The sequence below is a fragment of the Xenopus laevis genome, chromosome 7L (genome assembly GCF_017654675.1).
Source record: "Xenopus laevis strain J_2021 chromosome 7L, Xenopus_laevis_v10.1, whole genome shotgun sequence".
Classification (NCBI taxonomy): domain Eukaryota; kingdom Metazoa; phylum Chordata; class Amphibia; order Anura; family Pipidae; genus Xenopus; species Xenopus laevis.
In genome coordinates, this window is record NC_054383.1 from 27,693,577 (window position 1) to 27,717,770 (window position 24,194).

Below are 24,194 nucleotides of genomic sequence, written 5' to 3' on the forward strand. Positions count from 1 at the left end.
AAAAAATAAATAAATACAAATTGTTTCATAGGACTCTATGGGGTAGTTTCTTCCAGAAAATAGATTCCATACCTATGCTTATTGCTATATTTCTGCATTCAACCCAAACTTATCTATAACCTTTTTGGGCACAGATAGCAGTTCTGTTTGACAGCTGTTGCATCCAGTAAAGAGAAGGACTTCAGTGAAAAATGATGCTACTAAGACTAGAAATAAGGTGTAAATGAATGTAAATAGTCCCTGAGTACAGTGAGGCCAGTAGCCTTATGAAGAAGTGCATTATTCATGTGTCTGTCACATGAGAGCAATGAGAGAGACATTTCAGGCTTTTCCTTGGACTCTTGGAAAGAGAAATTGCCGAGATGTTGTCCTGTGAGGATGAAAAAAAAACTACTATTAGTTTATGCTGAGATGCCAACCTTTCAATTAACCCTGTTATGCTTATCCAACGGTCGGGGATGAGAAGATACTCATGAAAGGAATGCCTTGTATATGCTTTCTGCAACCCTCTATTTATGGAATCTGATATTTTACAGATAACAGGTCAGGTCCATTGGGATGCCAAGGGCTATAGCTCACGTGGCATTTTGTCAAGCACCAGGGTAAAAACAGCTGGAATAAAGTGGTAGCAACCTCAACTGCCATGTGTTTTTCCAGCTGTTATATGGTAAGTGTTCAGCAGTATTCTCCCTTGCTGTATGTGTTCAAGGGACAGAAGTGTGGTTACTTCTCTCAAAGTAATTTTTTTGTACTTTGATACAGGTATGGGACCCTTTATCCAGACTACTTGGGACCTGGGGTTTTCCAGATAACGGATCTTTTACTTGATTTGAATCTTCATACCTTAAGTCTAGTAGAAAATCATGTAAACATTAACGAAACCCACTAGGCTGGTTTTGCTTCCAATAAGGAATAATTATATCTTAGTTTGGATCAAGCTATTTTTTTATTATTACCGGAAATCATTTTTAAAATATTTGTCTATATTGTCTATGGGAGACGGTCTTTCCGTAATTCAGAGCATTCTGGATAACAGATCTCATACCGTTATGATAAAGGTTTTAGTTTAGGATCTATATTGAAAGGAAAAGTAAACGTCACACTGCAAATAGTATTCTCCAGCCACTATGTTCATTGATGTTGTACATCGATCACATCACATGAGGATCATCAGGGACCAGCTTCATAATATGTGTCTGTGCAAGCCTTTGTGGATTATGCTACTGCACAAGCTGAAGCTGGTAAGAGTATGGTGTTGCTGACTGCAGTGAAGCACCGATCAAGGAAAGTTAAGCTTGACTGGTTATGGATTTTGGGCACACAAAAATAAGCAACAGTACTGCCCTGTTTGGGTACTTTACCCCTAAACAGGTCAAGACACTTACATCTCCATGTCATAGTCATTCCTGCAAACAAAAGAAAATGCATTAGTACAAATGATTAAGACTTATATTTTTAAATGTTTTATTATTTATGGCTCTTCAGCCCTGGGGGGTTGACGGACTATGTTGGGGAGCTCTCCAATTAGAAATGCTTTAGCAATAACTTTCTGAAGGGTAGTGTGCTGAAGCAGGGAAGCACTTCTGTATGTATCCTACTACTACTGTGCTGGGCTCGGGATATGATTACCTGCCACTCCAGAGAATGGTGGAGCACCAATGGTGGAGCACTGGGAGAATAAAGAGCACCCAATGCAATAGACATCTGATTAGAATTCAGAAAGAAACTGCATTATTAAAAACCTAATATCTTTAATATTCCAGGCTTGGAGGCAAGTTTTGGTTGCATAAAAACCAGATGTACTGCCAAACAGAGCCTCATGTAGGCTGCCAATTCACATAGGGGCTACTAATAGCCAATCATAACCCTTATTTGGCACCACACAGGAACATTTTTCATGCTTGTATTGCTCCCCAAATCTTTTTACATCTCAATGTTGCTCACGGGTGAAAATGATTGGTGGCCCCTGATCTAACCTTATACCTACTTGAATGCGGAACAAAGAGGAGGGTGTAATTAAGTGGACAATTCCAGTAACCACATGCATGTACCGGTATATCATATAAGGATATATGTATAGTTTTATAGTTTATATACAGCAATTGCTTGCCGAAGTGTAAAGGGATAAATTGTTCCGTATCTTTTTACCCCACGCTTTAAAGGGGTTGTTCATCTTTAGATTAAACTTTTAGTATGATGTAGAGAGTGATATTCTGAAACAATTTGCAATTGGTTCTCATTTATTATGGTTTTTCATTAATTTTCATTTTTGTTCAGCAGTTCTCCAGTTTGGTATTTCAGCAGCTATCTGGTTGCTAGAATTGTTTTAACCCCAGCAACCAGGCAGTGGTTTGAACAAGAGATATGAAGATCTATATCAAAAAAATAAATAATGAAAACCAAATGCAAAGATGCTAGGAATAGGACATTCTACAGGTATGGGATCCATTATCCAGAATGCGCAGGACCTGGGGTTTTCTGGATAATGGATCTTTCTGTAATTTGGATCTTCATAATTTATGTCTACTAGAAAATCATGTAAACAATAAATAAACTCAACAGGCTGGTTCTGCTTTCAATAAGGATTAATTATATCAAAAAGACTCTTGCTTAGTAACATTGGAGATACATATCTGGAAAGATTTCTGGAGATTTTGCACACAGCAACCAATCAGCAATTAGATTTAATAAGCCACCTATAACTTAAGGTGGCCATACACTGAGTGATATCACCAAACGAGCGGATCTCTCTCCGATATGACTACCTTGAGGTGGGCAATATCGGGCTGATCCGTTCGTTGGCCCTAGGGCCTAACGATCGGATCCTAACGAATGGGAACCGGCGGTCGGATCGTGGGGCCGCATCAACGAACAGATGCGGCTGCGATCCGACGGGATTTTTTGTAAATCTCGATCAGGGAAGCCCGTCGGGGGGCCCCATACACGGGCCAATAAACTGCCGACTCGGTCTGTCAGCAGCTTTTATCGGCCCATGTATGGCCACCTTTAGAAAACTAAAGCAAAGATGGGCAACATCTCCAGAAATCTCTCCAGATATTTATCTCCAATGTTTGTAAACATGCCCATTAGTTTGGATCAAGTACAGGGTACTTTTTTATTATTACAGAGAAAAGGGAAATTCTGATTATTTGGATAAAATTAAATCGATGGGAGATGGCCTTTCCGTAATTTGGAGCTTTCAGGATAATAGGTTTCAGAAAAACAGATCCCATACCTGTATAACATACCAAAAAGTGAACCACGCCTTTGATAGTGGTATTTTGCAAATCAGATATTTATGTAAACACAAGTATGGTTTTGATTGTTCTGTCTCAGTCGTATCTCTCACAGCTACAGTCAAATTAGAAATGAACTCTCAGGCAGAAGTGCAAAAAAAAGAAATTTTGATAAAGGGTAGTTTATCCCATTCAATGCTTTATGGGACAAGATGCAAAGTAAAAACTAAAAATCATACTCGTAAACATCAGAAGTCTTCATCCTCCTGTAGTGCTTTGCAAGCTTCACTGACAAGATGATGCTGGGTATTAGAAATAATGTACACCAGCCCATACTGAACCAAAAGGCATTCTGTAGAAACAAAAGTAAGTCAAGAATTCATATGTATACGTGTTTGACCCTGATTTCCATTATACACTGTTTTGCATATTGTTAAAAAGATAATTTAATAATCTCGCCAGCAAAACTACTGGAAACCTAAAGAGCCTAAAATTGTACCATATAGGGCACTTGTGTCAGCGGAGTTTTCTCACCTTGTACAAGAACAAAAATCCAGGAAGAAGGTGTCCTATCTAGCGTAAGACTGCCCTGTATTTAGGGAGGCAGTAAGTACAGGCCTCTTCTGCATCTTCAGTCCAATGTATCTCACTAGCTTGCACATCTAAATCACTCACCAGTCAGGGAGCAGCCAAAGGGACACCCACTGCTGCCCTTTATGAATACAAGACTGCTAAATGCAAGCAGCTCTGTCTCTGTTCTCTATTACAGAAGTGCAAAGGGCTGGGGGTGGGTCAGGGTGCAAAGTGCCAAAAAGCAAATGGAGCTTTGCACCAATTTTTTGCACTTTAAACCCTGCTCTTGAAGGGGAAATAAAGTCTAAAATAGAATAAGGCTAGAAATGCTGTATTTTGTATACTAAACATAAACTTACTGCACCAGAAGCCTAATAAACAATGATTTATGCTTTTAAATTTGGCTGCAGGGGGTCACCACCTTGTAACTTTCTCCATATGCATGGACCAAGACCATGCACATGCTCAGTGTGGTCAGGGCTTCAATTGGGAGGTTAAGCTTAGGGATCGTCATAAATGATCAAAACAGCACAAGTCAAATAATATCTGCTTCAGTTGGGAGGCTAAATTTAGGGATTGTCATAGATTATCAAAAAAGTCAAATAATATCTGCCATAGAAGCCGATACAGCAAGACTGATTAATAATCAGAATATACAGACTGCACTGGGTCTGCAGATACAAATCTCTACACAGTCGCCAGCTGCTCTACAGGGAAACAAACAAAGCTGCTTGAGTTCTGGAAAGTCCCTCCCCCCTGCCCTTTGAAAGTATAATCGTTTCCATGCAGAGCAGTTAGGGACCATCTGAAGTTTCCTATTCACAGCAGTCAGAGCAGGTAAATGAAGGGAGAATTTTACTGCATACAATCAGGTTTCTTATAAAAACAGTACATATTTTTTAATTAAAGTACATTGTACAAGTACATCCTTTTTCATTAAAGAAAGTAGAAATGGAATTTTTTTTTTTTGTCTTTACATCCCCTGTAAAGGAAAACTATACCCCCAAAATGAATACTTAAGGAACAGATCAGTATATACACAGTTTAGCGCAAATTAAGTGGCATATTAAAGAATCTCACCAAACTGGTATATATATTTAAGTAAATATTGCCCTTTTACATCTCTTTCCTTGAACCCCAATTTCAAGATGGTCTGTGTGCTGCCTCAAAGATCCCTGACCAGAAATACTACAACGCTAACTATAACAGGAAGAAGTGTGGAAGCGAAAGACAGAACTTTGTCTGTTAATTGGCTCATGTGACCTAACATGTATGATTTGTTTGGTTTGTTTGTGTGCACTGTGAATCCTACTATCCCAAGGGGCGGCCATTATTTTTTAAAATGGCAATTTTCTATTTAGCCAATGGCACATACTACTAAAAAGTATATTATTATGAAAATGGTTTATTTACAAGAAGCAGTGTTTTACATATTTTTATAGAGAACTACATTGTTCGGGGGTATAGTATTCCTTTAATAATGGTCTCACAAGCAGCACTCGACAATTACATGAAATGTCACCAATGTACATTTCCAGCTGCCAAGAACCACCATTGAAACTTCCTGTTGGTATAAGTGGTATATAATCCAATGAGATACCCAGCATTCTGCAATCTAACCACCACTTCTGCTGTTGCCTGATTGATGAATAAGTTTAATGACTGACTAAAACTGAAAATGGGATGGTAAAACTAAATCTAAAAATAAAGTTTAAAGGCTTACCATTGAATCCACAATATAAACACAAGCTATAGTTTGTGCAGAATTCACAGCTCTGGCAACTGGTCCACAGCGAGCAAAATTTGTTCTCAACTAAAACGACAGACAAGATAAATGTTTCTACTCATGAAAGTCACACATGAAGAAGAATTTATATGTACGTTGCTTCTAAAGTATCATTTGCAAGAAATTAAAAGAGACAATGATTTAATTGATGGCTGTTTTGTCCTTTATAGTAAACATCTGTATTTCTCTTGCGATGGACTTACCCAATACGCTTGGGACAGGAAGCGTGTTTTCATCTCATATACAATGTAACTGACCTCAAACCCAATAAGAAGGACGTGACCCTTATAAAGGTATATGTGCAAGGTGCACTACAGTGCAGCACCCTGAACACTGGAAATTACTGGGTGCAAGTAGCAATATTTGTACTTACAGAGGAAGCAGATTCTACCGCTGTTGGGAGCCCAGCAGGGGGCACTACCCTACCCTGTTTATTCCCCTTTTATATTTTTTTCTAGGGAACTTGCTTATTCATCATCTTATTATTTCAACTCTCCTTTTCTACCTCCTGTATCATGCCTTCATCTTTAGTTTCCTACATTTGTTCCAAGAGCCAATAAAACATGAGAAACAGTTCTCCCCCAGAATCAGTGTGCCCCCCTTCTCTACAGTATGTACTAGGAATTCTACAGCCTCCACAATAATATATATTTCCCTACTGCAAGCAAACTGTTTATACAGTCTATCCATATGAGGTAGGAGCACAGTGATTCATAAGAATAGAACTCCGCTCCCAGTATTTCACAAATAGTCTTCTGATACCTGTACTATATCTGTAATACTGATATAAAGAGCCAATGTTGCATCAGAAATTTTACTGAAAATGTACTTACCATAAATTTTGCCCAGTCAACATATGACTGAAAAAGATTCAATAACTTGGTTGCGTATGCTGTGGTCGCCTGTCAAGACAAATCAATAGCTTTATTTAATTTATGTGGCTTAAAATAGAAAGACAGTAAACTATATTTATGAACAGGTATGAGACCTATTATCCAGAATACTCTGGACCTGGGGTTTTCTGGATAATGGATCTTTCCATAATTTGGATCTTCATACCTTAAGTTTACTAGAAAATCATGTAAACATTAAATAAACCCAATAGGCTGGGTTTGCTTCCAATAAGGATTAATTATATCTTAGTTTGTATCAAGTACAAGGTACTGTTTTATTATTACAGGGAAAAAGGAAACCATTTAAAAAAATTTGGATTATTTGAATAAAATGGAATCTATGGGAGATGGCCTTTCCTTAATTTTGAACTTTCTGAATAACGGGTTTCCAGATAACGCATCCCATATCTGTAGTGTTTTTTATATCGTATATTGCTAGTCCTGTAGAAGTTGACAATGAAATTGTGTATATTAATATGCATTTATATGCCATAGATTTAAAGGGGACCTGTTGCCCTAAGAAATTATTCCAAATCCTTTTCTATCATGTTAATTGAACAAAATCAACTTTACTTACACTATATATATATTATTTTAATTTTGTTTCCTTCAGTCTTGGAATTCCACAATCACAGCTAGCAGGCAAGAGCCATTTTGTGGTCGCTGTTATTAAGGCAAGTTGTGTATCACCCCAAAATCTTGTATATGCGCCAGAATGGGGGAACTAATGCCCATGCACAGTGCTCTACAGAATTACAGAGTGTGAGGAGGAATTTGAGGAGTGCCATGACATCTAGGTAGTGCTAAATAGAAAGTGAAAGTAATTGACTGCCCCGCCTCTATGCCTGAGGCTTAGAGGCAAGGCAGGCAATATATGATTGACAGCTCAGATATTTAAACACATTTATAACAGGTATGAATGTTTTAATGAAAGAAAGAATTTGGGTTTCATGTTTAATTTGCAAAGCACTTTCATTATACAGCTTTTTATGTCTGGGTGACAGGTGCGATTTAACCCTGCAGATGCAGACAAAAAAAAAGGTGCTTTGGGGAGATTGCTCTAAATGACCATAGCAACTATCAATACAAGTGTGCCATTTGCATAGATAACTAGGTGGTAGTATATCTAGGTGGTAGGTGGTGAAGACCCTAGCAACCCACCCACGGTTTGAATATAAAAAAGGAGGGCCTGGACAGAGCAATGACGAAATCATTTGAGTAATACAACTCTATCTTTGTCATAACTGGTTTCTTTAAGCAGTCTCAATAAAGGTAAATCATTTAGGGCTAGTCCACACGGGGAGATAGCGACGCGTTTGCGGTCGCGGCGACAAAGCGCCGCGACCGGCGCAGGCGACAGTTTTGTATGGGCGCCTATGTAAAAACGCCTGTGCTAACCACACGAGGCGATGCGCTTTTCAACAGTCGCCTGAAAATGCCTCGCCAGGCTTTTTCAGGCGACTGTTGAAAAGCGCATCGCCTCGTGTGGTTAGCACAGGCGTTTTTACATAGGCGCCCATACAAAACTGTCGCCTGCGCCGGTCGCGGCGCTTTGTCGCCGCGACCGCAAACGCGTCGCTATCTCCCCGTGTGGACTAGCCCTTATAGAATAGTTTACTGGCAGCAGTCTAACAGCCTGGCTACCCCCCCCCCCGGCGATTGTACAACAGATAAAGAGTGGATCAATAGCTGTAGAGCTATAGACGGTTACTAAGATGACAGCAGGGTCGATTTCACTTTTCTTGTGGGACACTGAACTGCCCTAAAAAGTATGCAAAGGTGGTTAGGCTTCATTCTAACAAATATGATCGGTCACTGTAGAAAGCCACACACACATTTATTTGAACTTATTTGAAGTCATAAATTATCAAAATAGCACAAGTCTAATAATATCTGCCAGAAGCTGATACAGCAAGATTGATTAATAATCAGAATATACAGACTGCACTGGGTCCTGTGTTGTCATGTAATCTAAAGTGAATTTTATAGTTTTTGTATTGTTTAATACAAACGTTCTCCAAATCTGCAGAACCAGTGGCTGCAGCAAAATAATCCTCCAAACAGAATCCCAGTTTATGTGTTTAAATCTGGCTCCATGATCTTTGTCCCTGCAGCTGGAGTTAGAAACAGTAAAGGGGATATGAAGGCAACAATAAAATCCAATACAAATGTCTACACAGTCGCCAACTGTTCTACAGGGAAACAAATAAAGCTGCTTGAGTTCTGCATGATTGGGAAGTAAGGCGGGGGCTCCCCCTGCTGTTCATAAGTATGATTGTTTCCCTGCAGAGCAGTTAGGGACTGTCTGACAATTCCTATCCACAGCAGTAAATGAAGGGAGAATTTCACTGCATACAGTCAGGTATAATTTTATAAAAACAGTACACTTTTTTAATTAAAGTATATTGGTTTCTTTTTCATTAAAGAAAGTAAAAATGGGATTTTATTTTTTTTGCCTTTACATCCCCTTTCATGTGAAAAGGTCTTTTTTAATTTTATTTATGAAAGGTATATTATCTTTTATTTGATTTTAAAGGCACTGTATTAACAGCCGCCGTGCTGCCTGGGAGGAAGACCAAGTCTGATATCTTATGACAGGATTGTTTGTCCTTTCTCCTATTAAAGCATTGATCTGGTCAGCCTGGTTATTGATTCAACAAGAGAATAACTTCAACAAGGGCATGTATTAATAGAGCAGCTGTTTTAAAAGTACCGAATCACTGAAACAGCATGTTAAGCCATCTGAGTAGGTATTAGTCACTGAGGTACAATCAATAGATCTGTATCCGTGCATTTCTAATCCTAAAAATAGAGGAAGCTTGTGGTTATAAAGCAATGATTGTATTATTTTATTTCTGGAAAAGAGCAGTAGTGCTGCTTGGTCTGCAGCCCTTTGTCCTATTTTCTGGGGCAAAGGACATTTTTCTAGCTTGAGACCCAAATCTTTTGGCATTGAAGGGGAACTAAAGTCTAAAATAGAATAATGCTAGGATTCCTGTATTTTGTATACTAAACATAAACATGAACTTACTGTACCACAAGCCTAATAAAACAAATGATTTATGCTTTCAAATTTGCCACAGGGGGTCACCATCTTGTAACTTTGTTAAACATCTTTGCAAGACTAAGACTGTGCACATGCTCAGTGTGGTCTGGGCTACTGCTAAATTTAGGGATTGTCATAAATTATTAACACAGCACAAGTCAAATAATATCTGCCAGAAGCCGATACAGCAAGACTGATTAATAATCAGAATATACAGTTTTTGTATTGTTTAATACAAACTTTCTCCAACTCTGCAGAACCAGTGGCTGCAGCAAAATAATCCTCCAAATAGAACCCCAGTTTATTGGTTTAAATCTGGTTCCATGATCTTTGTCCCTGCCACTGGAGTTGGAAACATTAAAGGGGATGTAAAGACTGCTCTACATGAAACAAACAAAAGCTCCTTGAGTTCTGCAAGGCTGGGAATGTGGGGGGTTGCCCCCTGCTGTTCATAAGTATAATCATTTTCCTGCAGAGCAGCTAGGGACCATCTGAAGTTTCTTATCCACAGCAGGCAGAGCAAGTAAACGAAGGGAGAATTTCAATACAGTCAGGTTTCTTATAAACTGCTTTTTTTCTTAAAGGGTCAAATTCTTCTTTAAAGCTTCCATCAGGGATGTCAATAGGGGTCATTATGTCCACAAGTGCAGTGAGCAAAGTGCTTGTCATGTTTTTTTCCCCCACAATGGACTTTATTTTGAAATTCATTATGGGCTTAAAATACACTGCCTAGTAGTATTTCTCGGATACATAATTGTGTCCAATTCACCAAAATCAATGCAACCGCTTGCACATTTTGTCACAAATCAAACTCAATTGCACAGAAGTCTGTTGTCAGTTTTGGTGTTCAGCATGCCAGTGAGGTCTGTGCCTGTTTTTTTCAGGCCTTTGACAAAGCCTGCTATTAGCGGGTGAAACGCGTGTCAGGCGCTTTTTATATTAGTTAGGCAGGGGGACTAAACAATTACTGATTACTATAGGCCTTCGCTCTACAGCTGAACCGGGAGGGAAGCTCTGTGGGTGAAGGGGTGGGTGATCAACGGATCCTTTTCTCGGGTAGAATTTACCATACTATATATATGAGCGTACTGCATGCACCACAATTTGTCTTGACCAATTATACAGTGGGTCAATTTTTGATGCCACCCAACTCAACTCTCTCCTTCTATGGAATTGGGAGGGTATGTCTGAGGGTGAAGGGGTGGCATAGTAACGGCGGCTGGAAAGTGCACCGTAGGTGGACTGCGTGGGTGGGTCTGTGACCCTTGTTTGTAGTCTATGTGCGATTTATCCGCACAATTACCACTTTACTTACCCGTCTCTCTTTCCATCAAACTGGGAGGGTTAAACTGAGGGTGAAGGGGTGGCTGGTTAACTGTGGTTTGGAAGCAAACCAGCGAGGATCGGGGCAGATGGGCTTGATACCCACTTTTTTCTAGGTTACTGGATAATTTATTCCTATCCCATAATTACTTCAATGCTCCATTACAGACCTAATAGATCGGTTCCTAGCTTTATTTTAAACTTAAGGTTTTTATGTAATTTATTAGTAAAAGTTACATTTTAATTTGTTCCTTGGGTTATCCGATCCTATGATGGGGAGGTGCAACCTCAAGGGTTAGCTATTTCTCTTTTCAATTACCATTCAGGCATAATTACACTGCACCTATTGATTTGGTGTGCAAAGGAAACCCTGAAGCTACACCCTGGCCAGGAGCATGATAACTCCAGTGTTTCCCTGTGTCAATGGGAACAGCAGCCTTCAGAACCAAAGAAAGGAAGGACCATGTGGCAACTATATGAAAGTGCAAAGAACAAATTTTGACCCAATAACCTTTAATGAATGGGGGTTTAATGCATATCTCACTGTGGGCAAAAGTGCTCTTGATATCATAAATGACCCCTGTTATCTTTAAAGTAATTCTAAGTCACTACTGTTATGCCACCAACACCAAAACCACTTGTCAGCCACCAGTTAAATGTGTGTGTGTGTGTGTGGTCTTCCCACAACTTCTGGCCATGACAATAAAACTGCGTACTGTGCTATAATTTATAGCAAATATTGAATGAATTGAAATTGAAGGTTCCACCAAAATTAATTGAAGTTAATTACAGCTATTTATTTATTTTTTAATTATTGTGTAACAAGGTAGAACAGCCCATTTTTAATAGATTGTAAAACTGCATGAGGTCTTAAAACCAATAAAATTATTTTAAATTATTGAACACCATTTTAGTTTGTAGGGTGCTTAAAGTGGAAAAGGTCCCCACGTGTTGATATTAGAAGCTATATTGTGCCCCAAACAGATTATTGCACTGTATAGTGTGCTACAGCACCTAACTCTGTGTCCTTTCCCTATGGATGGAGAGGCAGAACAATTAGGGCTCTATGAAGGCAGCTTTTCCAGAACAAATGGAGCAAGTTTATCTTTCATTTGACCAAACTTAACATGCAAGTCCAGTAAAAAAAAAAATTACACTTACATTCTTTACTACTCCAGAAGCTTGTGTATCCACAAATTTTTGTGCATTGTCAATTTCTGTAAGAACTTTATTCAAAGATACCTAAAGTGAAAAATTACAGGGTTAATGTAAAAATACATCCAAAACCTGTGATTTGTTCAAAAAGTAAATTAGAAATAATATTCAACATGGATCCATGTTGCTTACTATGTGTGATACACAGTTGAGTTATACTGTATATCCTACAGGTGCAGTTGCCCATAACAACCAATCAGCAATTAGTTTTGAACAATCTGCCACCAGTTAGAAAATGAAAGCAAAGATATTGTTGGTTACTATGTATAACTGCACTAGTGTAATTTACCTATCTTTATAGCTATCTTTATAAATCAGCCCTGTTTACTTTACTATTTATCAAATAATAACATCATCCTCTGTTGCGGAGTCTCAAAGTTCTAAACAATTCTCCCAGTTACTCCGGAATTTGAAAAGTTAATTACAATAACTAAATACTCCAATATCCTCTGCAAATCCTGGCCTGGATCCTGCACTAGGAAACTGCTCAACCTCATAATGTATTGTGACCCTGTCTATTTGTGTTACTGTCTGTCACTACAAATAACCCCCAGATTTGCCTTTTAGTCTGAAATTGAGGCAGAAGTTTTAGCATTTCCCCAGCAACAAATACTGTATGTTGCCAGGTAAAATATTTATGAAGCATTTACAAGCGTGAATAGTTGATGTCCGTGTGGGCATCAACATTATATCCCACAGCAAAAATATTTTTTTCTGAAAATAGAAATTTTCAACATGAGCCTAATTAACTTGGCTTGTACTAAAAGTATTTTCCGCCCTTTTTTAGAAATATTGAAATTTTGCTCTTTTTCCTTTTAAGGCATATTAATAATAGTTGAATTTGACTTACAACCTCTATAAGCAATCAATACTACGCCACTCCATTTCCCTATTGTCTCTCTTTGTTTCAAGCTTACATATACTGAGAGGTTCACCATACATGTGTATTAACTAGGAAAAAGGTCTAATTCTAGAACTCTAAGGGCAGAGACACACGTGGAGATTTCCAGCAACAAATCGTCTCTTCTTCGGTCAACTAATCTTCCTGAACTGCCTTCCCGCTGGTTAGAATCTAAATCGCCGTGGGGTGGCACTTGGAGCGCCCCGAAGTTGCCTCACAAGGAAACTTCGGGCAACTTCGGAAAACGAAGCACTCCAAGTGCCATTCCGCTGGCGATTTAGATTCTAGCCGTCGGGAAGGCATTGCGGGAGATTAGTCACTCGAAAAAGAGGCGATTTGTCGCCGGGAGACTAATCTCCCAGAATCTCCACGTGCGTCTCTGCCCTAAAAAAAAAAAAAAAAAGTGTAAATGAAGTAGCTGCTTGCTGTCTGGATGTTTCACTTTTTTTCACCAAATAATTAAATTAATGATTTTCAACAGAAATAAAAACTAAAAGACTTACAGGCAGGTTTTTAGATTTTGTTTCCAGATTCTGGATATTGGTATACAAAGTTTTCTAAATGTGAAAAAAAGAAATATTTGCAATCAAATGTATGTCGAATCATGGTGTTCAGATATGAATAATTGGAAATACCTATAAACCTATTAACTCAACCACCGGCCCCAGAGAAGTCAAAGCATTAAGTAAAACCCCTGACTGCTAATTCAAACACAGCAACAACATAGGGTTCAAGGATCTGAGGTAGGAGACTATAGAAACAATGTACATTATCTTGTAGCACATTCAGCCAGGTTGTTGTTTCCAAGCATATGCCCAGAGAGATTGGGAAGCCCAGTGAAGTACATTCACTTGGTCTGCAATGTAACCAATACCCAATGTTCGATGTTTTAGCCTTTTCACTATAAATGGCATTGTGAGGGAGGGTTTGCTCTGAAAGCTAAATCTCCCCATTTAAAATATGGCTACTCAAAGGAGGCCACCAGGTTTTAGCTAATATACCACAATGAATGACAAATTCCCCCTCCCTTACCAATTTGAAAAAATACAAAGGGTGCAACGGTCACATGGACCACTGCCATAAGATACTTGCCCACCCTGCATGTGGTAAACAGGTAGGTGGACTAGAATGTGGGCTAGAGTTCGCCAGTGGATGCTCAGACTGCAGGGGCACATGAAATGAGTATAATAACATGATACAAACAGAACAGCATTGCCCTAATTAACCCACAGAACTACATGGGTTCTGCTAGATAAGGGGAAAAGATCACAAAAAACCCCAGTCCCTAGGCCTTGCCATTAGACATTGCCAAAGGAAAAAAGGAAATTGCCTAGCACTGGTGCAAAAGCAAGATCGGAAAAACAAAATAAGCCAGGGTAGAGGTAAATGTAAAGCTTTATGGAGGGTTTACTGCAGGGTCCTCTGTACCTCCTGCTTTGGTCCATATTTGTATATGAAATGAATATACCCATCTACTTTAGAGCTTTGTGGAATATGATATGGATATGGAGTAATGCAGGTGTGATGGGTCGAATTTAGTATTTTAGTCGAATTTCTGCATTTGCTTAAAAATAAAGCACAATTTTTTCAACTTAAGATCTTTCTGGCTACTGAACTAAAGCGCAAAGTGACATCAGGATAATATAATTCTAGGTCAGATACTGTAGGACATTAAAAAGGTAAATGTGCATCTGTTTTTATTGTTGTAACTATAGGGAGTTTCCATTTCTGACAAAACCTACATGATCAGTTTCCTAAGTTTATTTAGTTTGTACCCCCACCCCATTATTTAGGTAAAAAAAGCTTACAGTTGCAGGTATCAGGCTGCTTTTGATACGAGAGTCAATATTCTCTAACGCAGCGGCCTCTGCATTTAGTTCTGTAGCTACATCCGAAGATAAAGAACTGTCCTGCAAAGAGAGACATAAAAGAGGTGAAGTGGTTAGAACTCCTTGTTCCTCAACATTGTAGGGAATAATTAGATGTCAAAGGAACATTATAGTGATTATATAAACCAAAAAAAACTTTACAGAATTTGTTAATGAATAAAACAAGGGTTCCACTGCAATTATCAATTAAAGCTGTGGTTTGAAATGACAACATTTTATTATGCAATACCCAAATATAAGGAAACATAACTAAGCATTTACAAAATGAAATACTTGTGTAATTATGAGATATGACACAAACAATGATTTTAGGTGTTCAGTCCCATTTGTATATCTCTTACTAAAAAAACAGCATCTCAAAATGCATGAAAAATCACCCTTCAATGCCCACTATAAGAAATGAAATGCCTGTTGGGGACAATTGAGGTTGATTTCAGGCCTTTTTAATAAGGAAGAAGCCCTGTAGAAAAAAAACTCTGAAATCTTCCCCTGTACAATTGCCCTAAAATTACCTACAGATGACTCAATCCTACTTGTGTTTCCGTAACAACATTTCTTTTAGGTCTTACTGTATTGTTAATAATTATTACACTAAACCTCAGTCTTCTCAAGGAAAACTCCTGGAGTCTCTGGAAACCACTTCTCATTTCATTACAATGAAATGGAGCCGATAATTGCACAAGGGATATTTTAATAGAGAGTGGGGGGTTCTTTAGTGATACTTGTTCTATAATTCCTTTTTTGCTTCATCATCAGTATGATTCCCATAAGCTAAAATGGGCAGCTACTTGCAGTAGTAAAAATGACTTTTTGATCACCATGGTTTGCCCAAACAAAATCATAAACTTCTAACTAGACATGTGATGTTAATACATGGTTCTCTTGTTTCTCAAAGTTGAAAAAGGCATTCTCTGTACTAATTGTAAAGCCAAATTGTGAAACCAAAATATAAACTATAATTTGTAATGCAAATAAGCTTGAAATATTCTGTAAAATGTATCCTTTTAAAATATATTTTTATAAACGAAGATTAGTGACATCGGTGCTTAATGATGTCATTTGTCACATGACTCAAATGAAAATAAAAGAACCACGGTTATAAATTATAAGGATATTATAGGTCACCTTAGCGTTCTAAGACAAAAGCAGCTGTGTGCCTTTCTATAGCCAAGGAGCTCCTCCTCAGTGACTCCTAATAATCTTATATTTTACAGTAGGGTAGGGACATTTTTCCTTTTATAATTTCAGCTCTGGTTAGGAACTGCAATTAATCGGCAATTGTATCACAGTGACTGCAAGTTGCAGTACAGGTGTGTGCATGAGGAATTCACTACTCACAAACAATTCTGACTAGTTAATGGTCATTTTAAGCCACGTCTCAACTGCTTAACATTTTGAGCAATTATCTGCTTTACTAAACCATAGGCAACATAGTGGCAGGTTCTTCTGTAGGACTGTCGGACAGTTTTAGAAAGAAGCAAGAGCTGCCTTGCATTTAACCAAATGCTACATCCAATTGCCTGTGAGTCATGTGATTCTGCAGGTGCTACTTACTTTCGCCAGCGTAGCTAGCTCGTTTGCAAACGACAACAGGTTTATTTTGGTGATGTTTCTGCCCAACTGCAATAACAGAAAATATTTTAGATTTGTGGCTTCACACTTAACTATCTGCAATCATATACATTATTACTTTATTATTAACAATTATGTATCTGCAATCATATGCATAATTCCATTATTATTATTATTATTTTTATTATTATCAACAACAATTACATTCATATGATGGGTATACGATATTAAGATTTTTATTTAAAGTCAGTTTTTTTTACCGAGGAATTAAAATCAGTAAAGTTAAGCGTGTTGATTCCTGAAGTGGACACATTTTTTATTTGTTCCTTCTGGTTAGTAGTTAGGAAGTTAATGTTTTTTATGGTGATGTTGGTGTTGTCAATTTTTTTCTGTACTTCATCTGTATACTGAAAAGAAGAGAAATAAATGAAGCATCATAAGATATTCTGCCTGCTTTCTGCTTATCATTAACTGGTAACAAGAATTTAAAAAAAAACAAAAAATCTTAATTAAATATTTCCTTAAAGGAACAGTAATGTCAAAAAATAAAACTGTTTTAAAGTAATAAAAATATAATGCAGTGTTGCCCTGCACTGGTAAAACTGGTGTGTTTGCTTAAGAAACACTACTATTGTTTATATAAATAAGGTGCTGTGTAGCCATGGGGGCAGCCATTCAAATGAGAAAAGGCTCAGGTTACACAGCAGATAGCAAATAAGCTCTGTCTGTCTAATGGTGTTATCTGTTATCCATTAGTTATCCTGTGCCATATAGCCGTTTTTCAATTTCCGCCATTGCTCCACAGCAGCTTGTTTATATAAACTATAGTAGTGTTTCTGAATGAAACATCAGTTTTACCAGTGCAGGGCAACAGTGCATGATATTTTCATTACTTTAAAACACTTACATTTTCTGGTGTTACTGTTCCTTTAAATCAGGGGTGCTTAAAAGGTAGACCAGATCTACCAGTAGACCTTTAGCTGGTGATCAGAAGAGCTCAAGGCACTGTCAACAACCAGCTTGTCTAAATCACCCTCCTGTTTCATTCTTTTCATTCAGATTTGTATTATGTTAAGGTCACATAATAGTTGTTGTTAAATACAGCAATATACAACTTCCCTTAAATCAATATTTAAGTAATATTTCCATGGAACAGAATGCAAACAATATTTTAGATATATAGATCATAATGGGACATCATCACTAAAAGTAAACACTCCTGCCTTAAATGATATAACACAGTTACCAACCTGGGTGATGTTCAGGTTTTTGTTGAGATCGATCGTTTGATCAAAGTTTAAAGTGGTCCACAAAGAATTGTCCCTCTGACAGTCTCTGTGAAACAAAGAAAGTAACATAGTAATGGAGCAACACTCTCAAGGTACGTTTGTGAAACTAGATATTACACATTTTTGAGAGAACATTTAGGGGCCGATTCATCAAGGGTCGAATATCGAGGGTTAATTAACCCTCGATATTCGACTAGGAATTGAAATCCTTCGACTTCGAATATCGAAGTCGAAGGATTTAGCGCAAATTCTGCGATCGTACGATCGAAGGATTATTCCTTCGATCGAACAATTAAATCCTTCGAATCGAACGATTCGAAGGATTTTAATCCAACGATCGAAGGAATATCCTTCGATCAAAAAAACTTAGGAAAGCCTATGGGGACCTTCCCCATAGGCTAACATTGACTTCGGTAGCTTTTAGCTGCCGAACTAGGGGGTCGAAGATTTTTTTAAAGAGACAGTACTTCGACTATCGAATGGTCTATTGTCGAACGATTTTTAGTTCGAATCCTTCGATTCGAAGTCGTACTCGAAGGTCGAAGTAGCCCATTCGATGGTCGAAGTAGCCCAAAAAATACTTCGAAATTCAAAGTTTTTTAACTTCGAATCCTTCACTCGAATTTAGTGAATCGGCCCCTTAATCATTTAATCTCATTTTTTTTTTTATCCGACTTCCCTTACTACACATGCTTCCAATTTTTTTCAGGTTATACATACACTTATTTTTTCCAGTCACAACAAAAAATATTTAAAATCCTATTTTTATCACATTAGTCAAGCAAAATTAACTTTAATTACACAATATAAAATAGTTGAATCCTGTTTCCTTCAGTCTGGGAATTCACAATTATAGCAAGCAGGCAGGAGCCATTTTGTGGACACTGTCATTAAGACAAGCCTTGCATTAGCTCAAAATCTTGTTTGTGCACCAGAACGGGGGACACGATGTCCATTTCTATGCACTGGCTACACAATTAAACAGTGAAGAGAATGGGGGGAATGTGGGGAGAGCAGTGACATGTAGGAAGTGCTGAATGGAAAGTGGAAGTAATTGTCTGCCCCGCCTCTATGCCTAAGGCATAGAGGAGGGGCAGACAATATTTGATTGACAGCTGAGATTTTTAAATGAGCTTACTACAGCTATGAACGCTTTAATAAAAAATAGAAGTTTCATGCTTAATTTGAAAAGGACTTTTATTATACAGTTTTATGTCTGGGTGACAGGTCCACTATCTTGGTTCTGAATGGGTGTATATCTTGTGCTCTATACACTGACTTTCATCATGATTTCTTCCCCTGCCCATTTTTTTCTCTTTTCTTATTTCACTGAACACTGGTATGCAAAGTGAAAAATCTAGGGAAATTTACAAGTATTGTTTTACAGGTCATGGAACTCCGCAGTGACTTTTCAATACCCTATATTTTATGACATGGGGTACATTACTTATTATAATACACAAGTTGCAGTGAGTCGTGTCAGAAATTACATCACTGAGCACCGATTATAACTGATGACATAGCTAAGCATAATTTATAAGGATATAGTTTACAGGATATTTATGGCTCTTGTGTATTATAAAAATATTATTTGCTGAAGGCAGAGTGCTTTTATACGGCTCATAGAACTCCAAGGTAATATCTAATAACCTCATATTTTACTAAAGGGGGTACATTATTATTTTATTTATAATATATAAGTTGGCTCCTAAGGTCAGGTAACTGACAGCAGCCCAGTCAATGTGATATGTATTAAAAGGAAAGAAGTTGAGCTACTGGAGAGTACCTTCAGAGGCACAGATCTTTAAAACTACAGGGCTCCGATAGCCTTGGGCTGGTACAAAAGCCCAAAATATAAGGTGTTCTCCCTTTCTAGGCTAGTTCATTGTTTAGTTTGTCACTATAATTATACGGTAATCAAATTGAAGTAATAACAGATAACACAATGCTACATACCTGTAAAGTGTAGATATATTCACATTACGTTCAATATATCTGGAGATGTTAAGTTCTGGAATCGTTTGGGAATCAAGATACTATTGAAATAAATAGTAAAAAAAAAAAGGAAATTCTGTTAAACACCAACCATCCCATTCTCAGTCATTAATTAAATAGCAAAGTAAAAAAGTTGCTTTGGTGAGTACAAGAAGTCTTTTAACGTCTAATGAAAAGTTTGTTCTGATGTTAATATTAGGTAAGTTTAAAGGGCACCTGTCTTCTGAAATTGTTTAGCCCACCTGAGGTGCAGGCTAATAGACACACTCCAGTTGGGGGAACAATACTTTAAAAAAAATTGCCCCAATAGGCTGCTGGCACCGGGAGGGAGCTCCTGGTGTGGGTGGTCATGTCAGGGCACACACATGCACATAATGAGCAAGTCCCTTATTAGTAGGGATGCAGGATTCAGTTAGACTGAATGCAAACGCTTGAATATCAAGTGACTTTAAAGCTCTAGATAAATGAAAGTTAATTTTTTTCACAGATAATAGAAATACATTTTTCTAAAAACTGAACATGCAGAAGCAGTTTTTATTTGTCTAAATCTTTTGGAAGATTTGGTATTTGGCTGAATTAAAAATTGTGGATTTGATGCCCGAGTACTTAATGATAAATACCAGATACATTTTGCCCTCAATTTATGGCAGAATCTGCCTATTAACTGCAAGTGACAGACTGTACGGGCTCTTCTCCACTGGTGCAGAATACACCTAATTTCTAAAGTAAAGGATTTTATTTTTCTTAATGATAAAGTGTCATACAAAAAATTACCTGGAACAACTGCTGATTGGCCCAAGGTTTACAGACTAAAGTGTAGCTATTTCCACCAGCTAGAAACAATATTGCCACTATCAGGATAAGAAGCCATGAGAAAATAAAGCTGAATCCCACACTCCTGTAATATAAGATAAGTAGAAGTTACACCCATGGAAAGACATTTTCAAACATGTTTTACTTAGATTATGCCACCTAGTGGTGGAAACATAGGAGTTTCCCAAGTAAAAAAAAAGAGAAAAAATCCAAGCTAATTTTATTCCACTAGAAAATATTGTGTGCCCATTATATGCATATTTATCACTTATTTGAAAAAGCATCACTTTATAAAATGACTTTACACCTTTTTGGGCTGGAAAGCTGGTTGTTTAAACATTGAGGCTACAGTGATACACACTAAAAACACATCCCCCTGGATATTTAGGATTAAATATATTCTAGAACTGCTCTGTTCGCCTTAGTGAAATATTGTATGTCCCATTGAAGCCCAGAGTGACAAAGCACAATCATTATCAAGATGTCACAGGCACAAATTCCTTACTAAAATGTGTTTTGTCTACATAATCAAAATAAAAGTCTCTCTTTTCAGTTAGTTTATATATACATACATATGTATGGCCTCTAATTCTACCTAATAAGGGCTGTTTTTACAACCAGGATTCTTTTTTCCTTTCTCTCCTATTCTGCTCCTATGTAGTTCCACTCACTTTTTATAAATACTGCTCAATTTTTTTAAAAAAAACTTACGCCATAAAGAAGTTCCCTCCAGAGTTGGATGCACAGTTGCGCTTCGTTGGGTCTTCCTTTCCTTTGAGGCCAAGTGGGCCAAGAGCCAGTCCAAACAAAATGCACACAATTATAAGAAGGATGATACAGCAAAGAATGATTCCAACAATCCACCTAAAAGAAAGACCACCGATCATGATTGCCATTTGACCAATACTGTACCAGCTTGGATGTTAGAAGGAATGTTTGATGGCAATATTATTATTAGGGAAGACAGAAGAGAGATGTACAAAGGCTGGCAAAACCTAGTTAGTTTAAATAATTTCTAAATCCATCTCTAAAATAACAATTACTGGGTTCTTCAAATTATGTCCAAGTTATGGCACTCTTTCCAGACATATATTAGTAATCCCTGAAATAACTGTACACATGCCAGGAAGCATAGTTATATCTACACCTTACACAAGGCCAGTTGGAATACACCCTCGGGTTCTAAGACAGCTCAGTTCAGTTTTAGACCGGCCTCTATTTCTGATTTTCTCAGACTTGCTTTCATCTGGTAAGGTACCTATGGACTGGAGAAAAGCTGATGTAATTCCTATATTTAAAAAGGGATTACGATCTCAGCCTGGCAATTATAGGCCAGTGAGTTTGACATCCGTGGTGGGCAGATTATTTGAAGGCTTGTAAAGGGATGACATTCAAAATTTTCTCCTTGTGAAGGGCATTAAAAGCAGCAATCAGCATGGCTTTACAGGGCCGGAACTAGGGGTAGGCAGAGTAGGCACGTGCCTAGGGTGCAAAGCTGGGGGGTGCCAGGCACGTACCTGCTCTGTCGCCTACCCCATGTCTGGTCCCTTTCTCCCCCACTGGCACTGTTACTTTTTGTGTAAATGTGCTCCTGCACATGCTTGCACGATGTTTCGCGCTGGAGCGCAGTTTCACGTATGAGCGCTGGAGCACAGTTTTGAGCATGCGCAATCAAACACCCACTCAGCTGGCGCCATGGCTGGCCAGGTTGCCTAGGGCGCCTAGCGTTGGCCCGGCTCTGTGACTTTATGAAGCATAGGTGGACAGCGGGGGAGCTGTAGATCTATTTGGATTTTGCCAAAGCATTTGATACAGTGCCCCACAAACGACTGCTTTCTAAACTAAGGTCTGTTGGGCTTAATGAAGTCAATGGCACATGTATAGGAAACTGGCTACAGGATTGGGTACAGACGGTGGTTGTTAATGGTACATACTCTACTTGGAGCAATGTTCATAGTGGGGTCCCTCAGGGTTCTGTATTGAGTCCACTTTTATTTAAACTTGTTCATTAATGACTTCGGGGAGGGTATTGTAAGTAATGTATCAGTGTTTGCAAATGAAACAAAACTATGCAGGCCAATTAATTCCATCCAGAATGTGACATCCTTGCTGCAGGATCTTGACAAACTGACAATATGGCCAGCTAAGTGGCAGATGAGATTCAATGATGATAAATGTAAAGTCATGCACCTGGGATGTAAAAATATGCAAGCCACTTATACTCCTGGGGATGTACTAGGCAAATCCATTATGGCTTCAAAGGCAAATAAGGTGCATTAGTGCAAACTGTGTATAGCATGTATAGGAGCCAGTATTTGTTAACAGTGTAAGAGTTTGAAAAATGAGCATGATTTTGCAATATGCACTTGCAAATGTGGCCCTATAGTGTGATTGTGACCAGGATTCTAAAAGATTAGATTAAAGCTGGTTTAGTAGCACAGTAAATTTAGGGTACAAATAAATGGTGATTGCTTTTAAAGGGAAAACAATTTAATTTCACCCCCCTGTGGAGATTTCTAAGTTTGTTTTGTCTAATTATCGGCATAGACATATACTGGAGGCACAGCTTTTTAACTCGAAATGAGAACCCACCTGTAGTAGTCATACTGCTCAACCCAAGGAATGTACTGGTTAACTTGTGTAGATAGAGAATTCAAGTTACTCTTGATGTTATTTACTGTACTGGTAATAGGAATAGCATTCTTTGTGTCATTAATTTTGCTTTTAATCTTTCCCAGTTCATCTTGTACACCTGCAGGGAAAAACATGCAATAAAATGCTTGTGCTGCGGGTACTTTTTAATAGGACAGTTTGCATCAAAGCAGGTAAGGAAATGGCATTTAGGGTGAAGACATACAGAGCTACGAGTAGCAGCTACTTCTTTTTTTTTTTTTTTTTACTACAGTACAAAATCTGAATTTTTTGTGGAAAAAAAACCACGAATTTTATACCCAGAGGAAGGAAAAAAAATCGTAACTGCCGAGGTTGCATATAAATCAATGGGAGAAGTCCCGAAGATATCTTTACCTGCGCTGGTTTCGTGCAATAATCAGAGGATTTTGTGGTTTTTGGGTGGAAAAAAACGAAAAATCCATACGATTCGTTTCCCCCCCCCCCCCCGATTTTTGCTGGGTTTTTTCCCACACAGAAAATTTTTGGGTAAAATAAACTGATAAGGGGAATAAACCAGTGAGGTCATGGGCCTAGGAAGAACTGTTAGGAGAGGACTTCATCAGTGTTTTGATGAGGTCCTCTTCCAACAGGATTTTCGAACTGGGCAGATATAAATTGTAGCAAAAAGCTGCCTTTGGTAACTTTAAGAGCCAAATTTCCATTTTTTTTAAAATGGAAATTCAGCTCTGCTAGTGCAGAGAGTAGAACAACGTCCCTGCACGAGCAAAGCAGCCCCACTTGACTCCCAATGCCATAAGTGATGCAGTCCCTGAATCGAAACTGAATATGCAGCCATATTGCATTTCCCAGCAAAAGCACAGAACACAACAGAACTGTCAAAAAGACTATGATGTTCTATTATGATCTACACCAAATAATGCAAGTAAGAAATATGAGAAAATATGTAATGTCACATAACAACCTTTTCTCCATTAGACCATAAAATAAGTGAGAATACATTTAAAGAAGAATCCAAAGGAAAAATACGAA

General features: G+C 38.1%; 1 protein-coding gene across 4 annotated transcripts in view; it reads right to left on the reverse strand.

Moving 5' to 3' along the window:
* Positions 1 to 213: 213 nt before the first annotated feature.
* Positions 214 to 24,194, reverse strand: part of prom1.L (prominin 1 L homeolog) — a 65,699-nt gene continuing 41,718 nt past the window's right edge. For 3 of the 4 annotated variants that reach the window (NM_001170450.1, XM_018224232.2, XM_018224234.2), the window contains 15 exon segments: positions 214 to 370; positions 1,386 to 1,406; positions 3,476 to 3,588; positions 5,533 to 5,622; positions 6,429 to 6,497; positions 12,019 to 12,099; positions 13,477 to 13,530; positions 14,782 to 14,883; positions 16,417 to 16,482; positions 16,695 to 16,841; positions 17,685 to 17,769; positions 19,680 to 19,759; positions 20,493 to 20,616; positions 21,243 to 21,395; positions 23,124 to 23,283. In NM_001170450.1, the coding sequence (NP_001163921.1) occupies positions 322 to 370; positions 1,386 to 1,406; positions 3,476 to 3,588; positions 5,533 to 5,622; positions 6,429 to 6,497; positions 12,019 to 12,099; positions 13,477 to 13,530; positions 14,782 to 14,883; positions 16,417 to 16,482; positions 16,695 to 16,841; positions 17,685 to 17,769; positions 19,680 to 19,759; positions 20,493 to 20,616; positions 21,243 to 21,395; positions 23,124 to 23,283 (1,394 nt within the window). In that variant the 3' untranslated portion in view covers positions 214 to 321. 4 annotated transcript variants of the gene reach the window in all.